Source organism: Engystomops pustulosus, chromosome 6 (genome assembly GCF_040894005.1).
Source record: "Engystomops pustulosus chromosome 6, aEngPut4.maternal, whole genome shotgun sequence".
In the NCBI taxonomy this organism is placed as follows: domain Eukaryota; kingdom Metazoa; phylum Chordata; class Amphibia; order Anura; family Leptodactylidae; genus Engystomops; species Engystomops pustulosus.
The window spans coordinates 24,447,347-24,464,533 of NC_092416.1; the positions used below are offsets into that span (position 1 = coordinate 24,447,347).

The 17,187-nt window shown below is 39.2% G+C and overlaps 1 protein-coding gene across 1 annotated transcript in view; it reads right to left on the reverse strand.

Moving 5' to 3' along the window:
• The window catches only part of LOC140065877 (uncharacterized), a 72,046-nt gene that overhangs the window by 26,127 nt on the left and 28,732 nt on the right, over nt 1-17,187 (reverse strand). The window contains exons 15-21 of the mRNA XM_072113438.1: nt 16,041-16,088; nt 14,604-14,651; nt 11,475-11,516; nt 8,788-8,823; nt 6,475-6,528; nt 4,320-4,373; nt 159-206 (exon numbers count right to left, since the gene is read on the reverse strand). Of these exons, the coding sequence (XP_071969539.1) occupies nt 159-206; nt 4,320-4,373; nt 6,475-6,528; nt 8,788-8,823; nt 11,475-11,516; nt 14,604-14,651; nt 16,041-16,088 (330 nt within the window). The remainder of the gene's footprint in view (nt 1-158; nt 207-4,319; nt 4,374-6,474; nt 6,529-8,787; nt 8,824-11,474; nt 11,517-14,603; nt 14,652-16,040; nt 16,089-17,187) is intronic.

Consider the following 17,187-nt stretch of genomic DNA (forward strand, 5'->3'; position numbering starts at 1 on the left):
AATTCTCTAGAGCTTTACAAATCATAAAGACTAATACACCCTGTTTCCTCAATCCTATATAACATGACCTTTAATGCCCTTCTCTTATACATTATTCCCATTATAACTGTTACAAATAGGTTTACTAAAACCTATATTCTATTATTCATAACACTCACCTATTTTCTCAGTTATGATTGGTAAAATCTGTGTTCCCAATATTCCACCTGTATCAATTGACCAAAATTATTAATAAATCCATCAAAATTTTGAGCTTATAAAAATTCATTACTAATAAAAATAATGTTTTGTTTTCAATCAACTCAAGAGTTAAAGGGGTATTCCCATCTGGGCATTCACATTTATTTAAATTAATTTGTCATATGTAAACATTTCTTCAAATATATGTTATTAAAAAAAATGTTCCTGTGTGAAGACCATAAATGTAGTCATCCAAGACTATGTCCTTGGATACGACCACCTCTGCTGGAGGGATTGCACAAAGAAACAAAAGGTTTTTGTATATGAAATGTCCGGGAGTTACTGCAGGTCTTAAAGCCATCCTGTGGTAATGAACTCTGAATCCAGGTGGCCAGACAGGGATCAATAGCGCATGTCTGGCCACCGCTGCCAGAGTGCAGGGTGGTCGTATCCAAGGAAGATATAATGTTTCTAAGGGACAACATGGCTACATTTATTATAAATTATCTTGACACAGGAACATTTTTTTTAATAACATCCAATTGAAGAAATGTTTACATGTGGCAAATGAATTAAAATAAATGGAAATGCCCAGATGGGAATACCCCTTTAACTGTCCTAAAATCTAACAAAATACATAATAAAAAATTGTATCCCAGCGGCCTTGATGTCATCCAAGATTCCCATAAACTTTCATTCCAAAGATGTTCAGAATGTCTCCTTGTCACAGCTCATAGATGTGTTGAAGATAGGTAAAACACATGAGTTATTCGCTAAGTTAAAGACAAAGTATTTACCTTCTATTAATTGAAAAATAGTCACACAAAAATAATTTTTTAAAGTGGGAAGAGCAAACAGACTGAAGAGGCCTTGGCCAATTGTGGAATGGACTGATCCAGGTTGTAGTTGAAATCCACACCAGTTCCTGGCTGGGATAGATTTCGAATCTGGAAGCACTCATTTCAATGTCACACAATGCACCAAAAGATTTCAGTGGCAAGCAGTGGCAGATTAAGACTGCCGCGGGCAGTATCAGCTTTTTGGACAATGGAGGATGTGTACTTTCTGTCTGCTTTCAATATGCACTTTCAAGACCTTTATTGGACCTTTAAAGGTCCTAAACCAATATAAAAGGACTTCAAAGTCCATCTAAGTATAAAATTTGGTGGGTAGTTTGGGTGGCCATGGGTCCCCTAGAAGGCTTGGCCACCAAACCGCCTGTATCATAATCCACAACTGGGGGCAGGGATTATCTATGTATCTTAAAAATGGTATTCCTGGTGATCCACCTCTTTGAATCAAAAATCTTTATCAAAATCCATTACCATCTAGTTATGGTTTGACGAATCATTGGCCACAATGGACTACAGAACGTCACTACCTTTTACATGACAAGAGACACCCAGAGCTCTTTTGTAGCAACTGATTGGCTGAAGTGTATCCAGTGACCCTGGGCACTTCCGCAAGAAAAATCCAACAATGGAACTGGGAACCCTGGAAACCCCCATTTAAGCAACATTTTACTGTTTTTAGAAACATGGAGGGATGGAAATTTTTTTAAATACATTTTTAATGCATAAGCAATGATGTATTTTCTTATTGTCCATCCGATTTTTATTTAACAGGGCGAAGTATACCACTATTAGATTACAATGGGATATGTGGTAGCTCTTCGTCTTAAAAATATGTTAGGAATATTACTGGCGTACCCTCACAACGGTGGAAATAAATGAAATGTGTATCTGTCCTATCAAAATGTGATCATACTTACCTGCCAAGCTCAAAGGCAATGTATCATTTTAAACTAATCAGGTCAGCTCATACTTGAGTATATATGGTATTCAGAGGGAACAAGCAAACAAAAATACCGTATACCTGCCAGAGCTTATCACAGAACACTCCGTTCCATTACTTAAATATTAATCTTACAAAGACAATTTTCCACTGTAAATCTTACACCAAAGTATATATAAAAAATTCCAAACGTAATTTTTTTTTTTTTTGTGCATCCATTTTTCACTCCCCAACTTCAAAAGATGTGGGCTTGTTTGTGCATAACTAATTGTAATTCATAGTGACAGTATTTAGTATTATCACCGCCCCCTGTTCAATGACTTCTATATAGATAGCACTGACCCATCATTACATCACTACTGACAAAAGATGATGTCACAGCTTATCTCCTCCCCTCCCTGTACAATGACCTCTATATAGATAGCACTGACCCATCATTACATCACTACTGACAATAGATGATGTCACAGCTTATCTCCTCCCCCTCCCTGTATAATGACCTCTATATAGATAACACTGACCCATCATTACATCACTACTGACAATAGATGATGTCACAGCTTATCTCCTCCCTCTCCCTGTACAATGACCTCTATATAGATAACACTGACCCATCATTACATCACTACTGACAATAGATGATGTCACAGCTTATCTCCTCCCTCTCCCTGTACAATGACCTCTATATAGATAGCACTGACCCATCATTACATCACTACTGACAATAGATGATGTCACAGCTTATCTCCTCCCCCTCCCTGTATAATGACCTCTATATAGATAACACTGACCCATCATTACATCACTACTGACAATAGATGATGTCACAGCTTATCTCCTCCCTCTCCCTGTACAATGACCTCTATATAGATAACACTGACCCATCATTACATCACTACTGACAATAGATGATGTCACAGCTTATCTCCTTCCCCTCCCTGTACAATGTCCTCTATATAGATAACACTGACCCATCATTACATCACTACTGACAATAGATGATGTCACAGCTTATCTCCTCCTCCTCCCTGTACAATGACCTCTATATAGATAACACTGACCTATCATTACATCAATACTGACAATAGATGATGTCACAGCTTATCTCCTCCCCCTCCCTGTACAATGACCTCTATATAGATAACACTGACCCATCATTACATAACTACTGACAATAGATGATGTCACAGCTTATATCCTCTTCCTCCCTGTACAATGACTTCTATATAGATAGCACTGACCCATCATTACATCACTACTGACAATAGATGATGTCACAGCTTATCTCCTCCCCCTCCCTGTACAACGACCTCTATATAGATAACACTGACCCATCATTACATCACTACTGACAATAGATGATGTCACAGCTTATCTCCTCCCCCTCCCTGTTCAATGACCTCTGCATAGATAGCACTGACCCATCATTACATGACTACTGACAATAGATGATGTCACAGCTTATCTCCTCCCCCTCCCTGTTCAATGACCTCTATATAGATAACACTGACCCATCATTACATCACTACTGACAATAGATGATGTCACAGCTTATCTCCTTCCCCTCCCTGTACAATGACCTCTATATAGATATCACTGACCCATCATTACATCACTACTGACAATAGATGATGTCACAGCTTATCTCCTCCTCCTCCCTGTACAATGACCTCTATATAGATAACACTGACCTATCATTACATCAATACTGACAATAGATGATGTCACAGCTTATCTCCTCCCCCTCCCTGTACAATGACCTCTATATAGATAACACTGACCCATCATTACATAACTACTGACAATAGATGATGTCACAGCTTATATCCTCTTCCTCCCTGTACAATGACTTCTATATAGATAGCACTGACCCATCATTACATCACTACTGACAATAGATGATGTCACAGCTTATCTCCTCCCCCTCCCTGTACAACGACCTCTATATAGATAACACTGACCCATCATTACATCACTACTGACAATAGATGATGTCACAGCTTATCTCCTCCCCCTCCCTGTTCAATGACCTCTGCATAGATAGCACTGACCCATCATTACATGACTACTGACAATAGATGATGTCACAGCTTACCTCCTCCCCCTCCCTGTTCAATGACCTCTGTATAGATAACACTGACCCATCATTACATCACTACTGACAATAGATGATGTCACAGCTTATCTCCTCCCCCTCCTTTTTCAATGACCTCTATATATATATAACACTGACCCATCATTAGATCACTACTGACAATAGATGATGTCACAGCTTATCTCCTCTCCCTCCTTTTTCAATGACCTCTATAACGCAACGTATTTATCTCTACTGACAAAATACTTACTTAATGTATTATGTGCAAGTAAGCCTGTTATTCCAGAGACTATCGGTTTCACCGCTTAAATTAAATGAAAAGAAACGTTATACAAATCATAATAACACCAGATAAGACCTTTTGTTAATCTCTCTGCTGTCTCTGCTGTGCTCTGTCCCTGAGCTCTGCTGTTTTCCATTTTTACAGATCTTACCGTGTAAAAAATCCTTGTTGCTTCTGGAGAGTAAAACATCTATTCTCCAGAGGCAATTATTATAATAATAATAATCAAAAGATGATGGCATTTTATCTTATTATACACTGATGAAATTCAAAATAATTTATAATGGGCGTATTCTTCTAGTTTCTTCTAACTTTTATATTGTTTGGCACTCCGTTCCATTACTTAAATATTAATCTTACAAAGACAATTTTCCACTGTAAATCTTACACCAATGTATATATATAAAAAATTCCAAACGTAATTTTTTTTTTTGTGCATCCATTTTTCACTCCCCAACTTCAAAAGATGTGGGCTTGTTTGTGCATAACTAATTGTAATTCATAGTGACAGTATTTAGTATTATCTCTGCCCCCTGTACAATGACTTCTATATAGATAGCACTGACCCATCATTACATCACTACTGACAATAGATGATGTCACAGCTTATCTCCTCCCCCTCCCTGTACAATGACCTCTATATAGATAACACTGACCCATCATTACATCACTACTGACAATAGATGATGTCACAGCTTATCTCCTCCCCCTCCCTGTATAATGACCTCTATATAGATAACACTGACCCATCATTACATTGCTACTGACAATAGATGATGTCACAGCTTATCTCCTCCCCCTCCCTGTACAATGACCTCTATATAGATAACACTGACCCATCATTACATCACTACTGACAATAGATGATGTCACAGCTTATCTCCTCCTCCTCCCTGTACAATGACCTCTATATAGATAACACTGACCTATCATTACCTCAATACTGACAATATATGATGTCACAGCTTATATCCTCTTACTCCCTGTACAATGACCTCTATATAGATAACACTGACCCATCATTACATCACTACTGACAATAGATGATGTCACAGCTTATCTCCTCCCCCTCCCTGTACAATGACCTCTATATAGATAACACTGACCTATCATTACATCAATACTGACAATAGATGATGTCACAGCTTATCTCCTCCCCCTCCCTGTACAATGACCTCTATATAGATAACACTGACCCATCATTACATAACTACTGACAATAGATGATGTCACAGCTAATATCCTCTTCCTCCCTGTACAATGACTTCTATATAGATAGCACTGACCCATCATTACATCACTACTGACAATAGATGATGTTACAGCTTATCTCCTCCCCCTCCCTGTACAACGACCTCTATATAGATAACACTGACCCATCAATACATCACTACTGACAATAGATGATGTCACAGCTTATCTCCTCCCCCTCCCTGTTCAATGACCTCTGCATAGATAGCAGTGACCCATCATTACATGACTACTGACAATAGATGATGTCACAGCTTATCTCCTCCCCCTCCCTGTTCAATGACCTCTATATAGATAACACTGACCCATCATTACATTACTACTGACAATAGATGATGTCACAGCTTATCTCCTTCCCCTCCCTGTACAATGACCTCTATATAGATATCACTGACCCATCATTACATCACTACTGACAATAGATGATGTCACAGCTTATCTCCTCCTCCTCCCTGTACAATGACCTCTATATAGATAACACTGACCTATCATTACATCAATACTGACAATAGATGATGTCACAGCTTATCTCCTCCCCCTCCCTGTACAATGACCTCTATATAGATAACACTGACCCATAATTACATCACTACTGACAATAGATGATGTCACAGCTTATCTCCTCCCCCTCCCTGTACAATGACCTCTATATAGATAACACTGACCCATCATTACATCACTACTGACAATAGATGATGTCACAGCTTATCTCCTCCCCCTCCTTTTTCAATGACCTCTATATATATATATAACACTGACCCATCATTAGATCACTACTGACAATAGATGATGTCACAGCTTATCTCCTCTCCCTCCTTTTTCAATGACCTCTATAACGCAACGTATTTATCTCTACTTACAAAATACTTACTTAATGTATTATGTGCAAGTAAGCCTGTTATTCCAGAGACTATCGGTTTCACCGCTTAAATTAAATGAAAAGAAACGTTATACAAATCATAACAACACCAGATAAGACCTTTTTTTAATCTCTCTGCTGTCTCTGCTGTGCTCTGTCCCTGAGCTCTGCTGTTTTCCATTTTTACAGATCTTACCGTGTAAAAAATCCTTGTTGCTTCTGGAGAGTAAAACATCTATTCTCCAGAGGCAATTATTATAATAATAATCAAAAGATGATGGCATTTCATCTTATTATACACTGATGAAATTCAAAATAATTTATAATGGGCGTATTCTTCTAGCTTCTTCTAACTTTTATATTGTTTTGCAGAGGCGTAACTACAAGGGGGGCAGGAGTGGCAGTGGCTCTGGGGCCCCGTGACTTTGAAATGCCCACTCCCCAGCTTTCAACTCCATTTATGTTGAAGAAACAGTAGAATATTGTGTCTATAGTGCAAGGAGCTGGCCCTCCACCTTACCCTGCACTGATACATGGAAGCTACCAGAACCTTCTGTGCTGGTGGCTTCCATGCTCCGTGGCTTCCTGCTCTATGTTCTCACACAAGCTCTCTTGGATATACAAGAGTCCAGCTGTGCTGTGTAGGGGGTGAAGTAAAACCTACTACTGAGCTTTAGCTAAACCTCTGGGTCAGCCTCTGGGCCTCTGGGTCAGGAGCACATTAGATAGTGCTGTCTATGGTGATATCTGTGTCCTACAGATGATTAAAACTGCTGAAGACCTCGGGAAATGGAATAGGAGGACATTCCAAGAAAGACTGGTGAGGAGATGACATATATTCTGTGAAGGACATTTGAGATACTAGGCGAGTTAAATAGGTCCCAACTGTTTTGAGTGGGGGGGGGGGGGGAAACACTGATGTAGTGCAAATGCCTAGTCATTCCTGTAGATAAGCCTTGTGTCCCTAGTACAAGGAGCGGCCTTCCACCTCTCCCTGTAGTAATATATGGAAGCTGCCAATAACTTCTGTGCCTTATGTTATGTGCCAGGCGACCACTTATATCTGCGTCATGCATCAGGCAACCCCCTCCTATTATATCAGTGCCAGGCGCTGAGTGAACTCCTCTGTTATTTTTGGGTCATGTGCCGACCGACCCCCCCTATATCTGTCATGCGCTGGGCGACTCCCCCTTATATTTGTATTATGCGCTGGGCAACCCTCCCCTTTTAACTGTGTCATGCACCAGGTGACCCAACTTTAATATCTGTGTCATGCGCTTGGCAGCCCGCTTTATATATGTGTCAGGAGCTCATCAATATTTGTGTGATGCATCTTGCTCATATACAAGTGAGTGGGTAGCGAATACACTAGACTGCAGACTCACACTGGGTAGCCAATACACTAGACTGCAGACTCACACTGGGTAGCCAATACACTAGACTGCAGACTCACACTGGATAGTGATATACTAGACTACAGACTCACACTGGGTAGCGAATACACTAGACTGCAGACTCACACTGGGTAGCAAATACACTAGACTACAGACTCACACTGGGTAGTGATACACTAGACTGCAGACTCACACTGGGTAGTGATACACTAGACTGCAGACTCACACTGGGTAGTGATACACTAGACTGCAGACTCACACTGGGTAGTGATACACTAGACTGCAGACTCGCACTGGGTAGTGATACACTAGACTAAAGACTCACACTGGGTAGTGATACACTAGACTGCAGACTCACACTGGGTAGTGATACACTAGACTAAAGACTCACACTGGGTAGTGATACACTAGACTGCAGACTCGCACTGGGTAGTGATACACTAGACTAAAGACTCACACTGGGTAGTGATACACTAGACTGCAGACTCACACTGGGTAGTGAATACACTAGACTGCAGACTAAAGGTGCAGTCAAATTCCATGCTTGCATTCTGTTTATACAGGCAATGCAAGCACAGAGGGGCAGGCCTCAGCCTAATCACATATGTGTTTAAACAATGCAAAACACCAAGTGCTGCCTACTGATTGCATGCATTTCAATAGAAGAGCATATGTGATCGGGCTGAGCTCCGCCCTCAGATGTTTGCATTGGGGTTGTAAATGGCACGTCTAGCTCTACCCTGAATTTCTAAGAGACACCGATATAACTGCATCGAATGGTAAAGTAGTATACTATGGGCTTCCAGCTCTGACATTAATTAGAACTGGCATAATTAGACTGGGGACCCACTTGACTGTACTCCCCCCCCCCCATTTTAACCTCTAGCCAAGCACTGTTGCTTGGTTTTTAATACATGTAATAACCACTCACCTGTTGCTGTTCCACCAATTCCATTGAGTATTCCTCCTACCAAAAAGTACAAACATTAGTTCCTAAGTATATTTTGGTCTGTGCAACTTGTTTACCCCCAAGCAGGAGGAAAGCACTTAGTATATAATTCAGAAGACTAAAATTACGGAGTACGACATAAATGTGTCACAGGCCCGTTGCACTCAGTTTAAGCACTTTGGGCGCCTGTAGAGTACTCCATCTTCATGAATCTGGCGCATTCTGCATCATAGTGAGGCAAACTGCACATAGTACACAGTGCCCCTCTATTAGTGTGGGCCAATATGTAACCAGCTTTAGGCTATATTCACACTAACATGAGCCTACAGTACCGTAGCACGGCGGGCACACGGCGGCGCCGGGGAGAGGAGGTGACCGCTCCTCAACTCCACCACTCTCCATAGTGATATATGGTTGAGCGGGATATTTGTAGAATTATTACTACATTATTCATGTATTTCAGCTTTAATAAAATTACTGAAAAATGCTGAAAATATATTGCTCATTGAAAAAAAAAATAAAGATCAATTCATCAATTATATCGGATTCCTATTTTTATGTACGGTAATCCAAAGATATGAAGTAAAACATGGATATTATTTTTAAACATCTTCAATTGACTTCAATAAGTCAATTGCAGTATATACTCAAGTATGAGCCGACCCGAGTATAAGCCAAGACCCCTAATTTTACCACCAAAAACTGGGAAAAACTATTGACTCGTGTATAAGCCGTGGGTGGGAAATGCATTGGTCACGGCCCCCCTCAGTATATAGCCAGCCAGCTACCAGTAGTATACAGCCTGCCAGCCCCCAGTAGTATACAGCCAGCCAGCCCCTAGTAGTATACAGCCACCAGCCCCCTGTAGTATATAGTCGGCCCCAGTAGTATACAGCCTGCCAGCCCCCAGTAGTATACAGTCAGCCCCTAGTAGTATACACCCACCAGCCCCCTGTAGTATACAGCCAGCCAGCCCTTAGTAGCATACAGCCAGCCAGCCCCCATGTAGTATACAGCCAGCCTGCCCCCATGTAGTATACAGCCAGCCCCTAGTAGCATACAGCCAGCCAGCCCCCATGTAGTATACAGCCAGCCTGCCCCCATGTAGTATACAGCCAGCCTCCCCCCATGTAGTATACAGCCAGCCTGCCCCCATGTAGTATTCAGCCAGCCTGCCCCAGTAGTATACAGCCAACTAGCCCCCAGCAGTATACAACCTGCCAGCCCCCAGTAGTATACAGCCTGCCAGCCCCCAGTAGTATACAGCCAGCCAGCCCCTAGTAGTATACAGCCACCAGCCCCCTGTAGTATATAGTCGGCCCCAGTAGTATAGAGTCTGCCAGCCCACTGTAGTATATAGTCGGCCCCAGTAGTATACAGCCTGCCAGCCCCCAGTAGTATACAGTCAGCCCCTACTAGTATACACCCACCAGCCCCCTGTAGTATACAGCCAGCCAGCCCCCATGTAGTATACAGCCAGCCAGCCCCCATGTAGTATACAGCCAGCCTGCCCCCATGTAGTATACAGCCAGCCCCTAGTAGCATACAGCCAGCCTGCCCCAGTAGAATACAGCCTGCCAGCCCCCATGTAGTATACAGCCTGCCAGCCCCCATGTAGTAAACAGCCTGCCAGACCCCAGTAGTATACAGCCAGCCCCTAGTAGTATACAGCCTGCTCCCTCCCCCCAGCACTTAAAAAAAAAGAAACTTATATACTCACCCTCCGATGTTGGCGCGGCTCCCCAATGTCCCCAGATGTCGGTGCGTCCCGTCTTCTTTCTTCCCCGCGGCTCTTCTTCTTTCTTCTGTCATCGCCGACATCGGGGAGCCGCGCCGACATCGGAGGGTGAGTATTTAAGTTTAATTTTTTATTAAGTGGGTTTTGTAATAGACTCGTGTATAAGCCGAGGGGACATTTTTAAGCACATTTTTTGTGTCCACCAGGTGTCGCTGCTGCGCTGAAGTGCGCCGAGGTTTGCTGGAGTTCACCAACCTATTCCCGGTGCATGTGAGCTTTGCGACAATGCATTTTGCGACACAATTCGTTTTTTAAATTCCGTGTTTTTTCTGAATCCGTCGGGTTTTCCGACGGCCACGCCCCCCGATTTCTGTCGCGTGAAAGTTGGTGCCGATGTGCCACAATCCGATCGCATGCGCCAAAATCCCTGCAGAATTCGGCACAAAACGGAAAAATTCGGGAAACCCGGCGGAATAACGTGATTCGGACCCTTAGTAAATGTTCCCCAATGGGGAGATTTATTGGGAGTCATTTACTAAGGGCCCGATTTGCGTTTTCCCAACGTATTACCCGAATATTTCGGGCCTGTTCCTGCTAAGTTGTTGAGTCACCTGAGACCAGACGAGCTTTTGCACATTTTTTTACGACTTTTTAAAAAGTTCCAAATAGTCAAAACAGTGAACTAACTAAACAGGTGGAAATATAAGATAAATAGCTTGTGGTGGTCTTCTGTACCACAAGGTGCCGTGCAAATAAGGAAAAATGTAAAGAAACATTGGGAGAAGAAGAACAGGGCAATGTATCCCACGGTATTAGCATACAGTGAAATACGTTGTAGCCCTGTGTCGTAAAGATATGTCAGTAACACTACCGATGTATCCTTACAACAGAGGAAATAAATATAACCTATTATTAATGTGATTACACTTACCTGTTAAAGACGGAGATCCCTCTGGTTCTTTAAGTTCTCCGACTGTGTTAATAGAAAGTAAAGTTTTTTACAGCTTGTTTTAACATCTAACAAAATGAATCAATTTATACTAAAGTGTTTTTGAAGGTTTTCTTTATTATCCTCACACAGTTCTGGAGGTGTTGCAGATATCATCAATAAACATTACATTTAACATTTTAAATTTTAAAGTGCCATTGCAAAGTTGTCAGCACTATTTAAATTGCTGTGGCCCCGCGCCACCAGCGCTACTATATTGCCATTTTATAATCCAAGATTCTCATGAGAATGTATTTAAAATATTTACAATATGTCTATACATCTCATTTCTTAGATACGACCCCTTCCAATTAGAGATAAGTGGACCTGAACTTCCAATTTGGCTTTGAGGTTTGGGTGTGCCCCGCATGACCTGGACAAATTGCTTTCCGAGATTGGCTAATCACAGCCTTGGCTAGAAGTTAGAGGTGTTAGCTTCCCGGATTGTCTGTTTGGCAGCCAATCCGGCAATATGTCCAGTTCCTGTGGGGCGCACCCGAACCTACTCAACACAAATGGATCCTGTAACTACAGTAATTCTGTATGTGGTAACATTTTGTCATTAGGTTTCAAATTACTTTAAAAACCTTTCTTTTGCAACATTTTTATATTTTTCTCTAATATTGAAATATTTTATCTTGATTATCATGACACTCATTTTATTGTGACCCAATTATTTTTACTACTTTTGTACCTTTGTGTCTTCACTCCTATTCACTTGAAAACTCTTACATACAATGAACCCCCTGTATCCAAATTATACAGACTAATACTGGCGGTCCCCTACTTAAGAACACCTGACTTGCAGACAACCCCTAGTTAAATATGGACCCTTCTGCCCACTGTGACCTCTGGTGAAGCTCTCTGGATGTTACTATAGTCCCAGACTGCAATGATCAGCTGTAAGGTGTCGGTAATGAAGCTTTATTGATAATCCTTGGTCCCGTTATAGCAAAAATTTTTGAAAATCCAATTGTCACTGGGACAAAAAAAAATTTTGTTTGGATCTACAATTATAAAATATACAGTTTCAATTTACATAAAAATTCAACTTAAGAACAAACCTATGGAACCTATCTTGTACATAACCTGGAGACTGCCTTTAATGGTCCACATTTATCAAAACTAGTGTAGCCTGTAATATGCACAGATTCATTAAAACTGGTGTAGATTCTTCATGAATCCGGCGCCCCATGCTTCAGAATTGTGGCGGACGTCAATAATAAAATGTGCCGCAAACTCTGACTAAGCACTAACGGCTTGCCGGACACAGAGCAGCCACGACACAAAACCGGCGCAGACACTTTATGAATACATGTACAAGCAGTTTGCACCTTTTTTCTAGTGCAAAGTCAGACAGAAAACTTGCGCCAACGGTTTAATAAATTTGGCGCGGTGTTATGTTTTCAATCACCTCAGAGTGACCCTAAGAGATAATTGCTATAAAATCGAGCAAAATACATAATAACAAATTGTATCTGAGCCGCTTTGATATCATCCAAGATTCTCATAAATATTCATTCCAAAGATGTTCCAAATTTAGATAGATAGATAAAACATTCTAGGGTAATTCATTAAGATTTAGCCAAAATATTTACCATATTACTTTAACCCCTTCAGGATGCAGCCAGTGGGTCATTTACTAAGGGCCCAATTCGCGTTTTCCCGACGTGTTACCCGAATATTTCCTATTTGCGCCGATTTTCCCCGGGATTTTGGCGCACGCGATCGGATTGTGGCAGATCGGCGCCGGTATGCAAGCAACAGAAATCGAGGGGCGTGGCCGAACCAAAACCCGACGGATTCAGAAAAACCGCCACATTTTTTTTAAAAAAAAGTGTCGCGGGACTCGCGCTTACCTTCACTCGGTCCGGCTTGGTGAAGATCAGTGCATTACGGGGAACTTCAGCCCAGCAGCGCCACCTGGTGGACGTCGGAGGAACTACCTTAGTGAATCCCGGCCGGACCCGAATCCACCGCAGAGAACGCGCCGCTGGATCGCGAATGGACCGGGTAAGTAAATCTGCCCCAGTGTGTATGTTAAGGCTTAACCTCTTTTTGTGTAATCTGACAAGTGTCGCTTTATATGGTTGTAACTTTGGAACACTTTAACTTACCAAAATTATTTTGAGAATGTTGTTTCGTGACAATTGTACTTCACGTTAGGGGTAAATTTTGGTTGATGTGCTTTGCATTTATTATTTATTTTAAAAAAGTTAAAATTGGCCAAATCGTTTGAGAATTTCATTTTCAAAATTTTAACTCATCTGCTTTTGAGACCGATAGTTTGACCATGCAAATTAGTTACTTACTAACATTTCTAATATCTCAACTTTGTGTTTTCACCATTTTTTCTTTTTATTCTAATACCACATTAAGCAGCTTACAAATAGAACAGAGTTGTTTTAAATACATTTCTAAATGGACATTGTTGGGTTCATTTTTTTTTATGAATGAGTTTAAAATTTAAAGTATTAGAATCCCCATATGAATCACAGTATTTTTAAAAGTCCACAATGCAAACTATTAAAATGGCTTTTAGGAATATTTTAACCCTTTGAGTGCTGTATAGTAAATAAAACAAAATGCACAAGAAATTTAGAATTGTCTAATTTTGGTGAGCTTTTAACTGTTTATTTTTTTACGGCATTCATCATGCAGGTTCAATAATAATTCTACAGGTTGTTAAAGACACAGTGATATTGTATGTGTTGGGTTTGTGTTATGATTTTGACATTTTTTACATTATATGTCATTTTCTATGTTATTTTCAATGTTTTTATCTTGGAGCAGGAAGAGAACGCCAACCACTTGTCATCAATCATCTAGGGAATGATCGGCAAGAAGGTTGGGATAGGTGGCTTGGACTAGCATTACACTATCTTATTGAATCTTTTCAACATTTTTCATCTTTGAATCTTAACCCCTTAGCGACTTGGCCCTTTTTGTATTTCTGTTTTCCACATTACTATATAGTATGACCTTTAATGCCCTTCTCCTATGCATTATACCCATTATAACCATTATAAATAGGATTACTAAAAACTATATTCTATTATTCATAACACTCACCCATTTGCTCAGTTATGATTGGTAATCGCTGTATTCCCGGTAATCCACCTGTATCAATTAACCAAAATTTTTAATAAATTCATCAAAACCTTAAGATTTTTTTTTTAAAAAATCCTTACCAGGAGTAGGAAAAACTTTAGAAAAGGTTAAAGTAGAGTTTGAGACTTTTGTGCAACTTTTGTGGCACTTTTGAATAAAAAGTCGCGAAAGCCTTATAGACATAATACATAATAACAAATTGTATCTGAGCCGCTTTGATATCATCCAAGATTCTCATAAATATTCATTCCGAAGATGTTCCAAATGTAGATAGATAGATAATACATTCTAGGGTAATTCATTAAGATTTAGCCAAAATATTTACCATATTACTTTAACCCCTTCAGGATGCAGCCAGTGTGTATGTTAAGGCTCTGCCTCTTTTTGTGTAATCTGACAAGTGTCGCTTTATATGGTTGTAGCTTTGGAACACTTTAACTTACCAAAATGATTTTGAGAATGTTGTTTCTTGACAATTGTACTTCACGTTAGGGGTAAATTTTGGTTGATATGCTTTGCATTTATTATTTATTTTAAAAAAGTTAAAATTCGCCAAATCGTTTGAGAATTTCATTTTCAAAATTTTAACTCATCTGCTTTTGAGACCGATAGTTTGACCATGCAAATTAGTTACTTACTAACATTTCTAATATCTCAACTTTGTGTTTTCACCATTTTTTCTTTTTATTCTAATACCACATTAAGCAGCTTACAAATAGAACAGAGTTGTTTTAAATACATTTCTAAATGGACATTGTTGGGTTCATTTTTTTTTATGAATGAGTTTAAAATTTAAAGTATTAGAATCCCCATATGAATCACAGTATTTTTAAAAGTCCACAATGCAAACTATTAAAATGGCTTTTAGGAATATTTTAACCCTTTGAGTGCTGTATAGTAAATAAAACAAAATGCACAAGAAATTTAGAATTGTCTAATTTTGGTGAGCTTTTAACTGTTTATTTTTTTACGGCATTCATCATGCAGGTTCAATAATAATTCTACAGGTTGTTAAAGACACAGTGATATTGTATGTGTTGGGTTTGTGTTATGATTTTGACATTTTTTACATTATATGTCATTTTCTATGTTATTTTCAATGTTTTTATCTTGGAGCAGGAAGAGAACGCCAACCACTTGTCATCAATCATCTAGGGAATGATCGGCAAGAAGGTTGGGATAGGTGGCTTGGACTAGCATTACACTATCTTATTGAATCTTTTCAACATTTTTCATCTTTGAATCTTAACCCCTTAGCGACTTGGCCCTTTTTGTATTTCTGTTTTCCACATTACTATATAGTATGACCTTTAATGCCCTTCTCCTATGCATTATACCCATTATAACCATTATAAATAGGATTACTAAAAACTATATTCTATTATTCATAACACTCACCCATTTGCTCAGTTATGATTGGTAATCGCTGTATTCCCGGTAATCCACCTGTATCAATTAACCAAAATTTTTAATAAATTCATCAAAACCTTAAGATTTTTTTTTAAAAAAATCCTTACCAGGAGTAGGAAAAACTTTAGAAAAGGTTAAAGTAGAGTTTGAGACTTTTGTGCAACTTTTGTGGCACTTTTGAATAAAAAGTCGCGAAAGCCTTATAGACATAATACATAATAACAAATTGTATCTGAGCCGCTTTGATATCATCCAAGATTCTCATAAATATTCATTCCGAAGATGTTCCAAATGTAGATAGATAGATAATACATTCTAGGGTAATTCATTAAGATTTAGCCAAAATATTTACCATATTACTTTAACCCCTTCAGGATGCAGCCAGTGTGTATGTTAAGGCTCTGCCTCTTTTTGTGTAATCTGACAAGTGTCGCTTTATATGGTTGTAGCTTTGGAACACTTTAACTTACCAAAATGATTTTGAGAATGTTGTTTCTTGACAATTGTACTTCACGTTAGGGGTAAATTTTGGTTGATATGCTTTGCATTTATTATTTATTTTAAAAAAGTTAAAATTCGCCAAATCGTTTGAGAATTTCATTTTCAAAATTTTAACTCATCTGCTTTTGAGACCGATAGTTTGACCATGCAAATTAGTTACTTACTAACATTTCTAATATCTCAACTTTACGTTTTCACCATTTTTTCTTTTTATTCTAATACCACATTAAGCAGCTTACAAATAGAACAGAGTTGTTTTAAATATATTTCTAAATGGACATTGTTGGGTTCATTTTTTTAATTAATGAGTTTGAAATTTAAATGATTAGAATCCCCATATGAATCACAGTATTTTTAAAAGTCCACAACGCAAACTATTAAAATGGCTTTTAGAAATATTTTAATCCTTTGAGTGCTGTATAGTAAATAAAACAAAATGCACAAGAAATTTAGAATTGTCTAATTGTCTAATTTTGGTGAGCTTTCAACTGTTTATTTTTTACGGCATTCATCATGCAGGTTCAATAATAATTTATTTTTATTCTACAGGTTGTTAAAGACACAGTGATATTGTATGTGTTGGGTTTGTGTTATGATCTTGACATTTTTTACATTATATGTCATTTTCTATGTT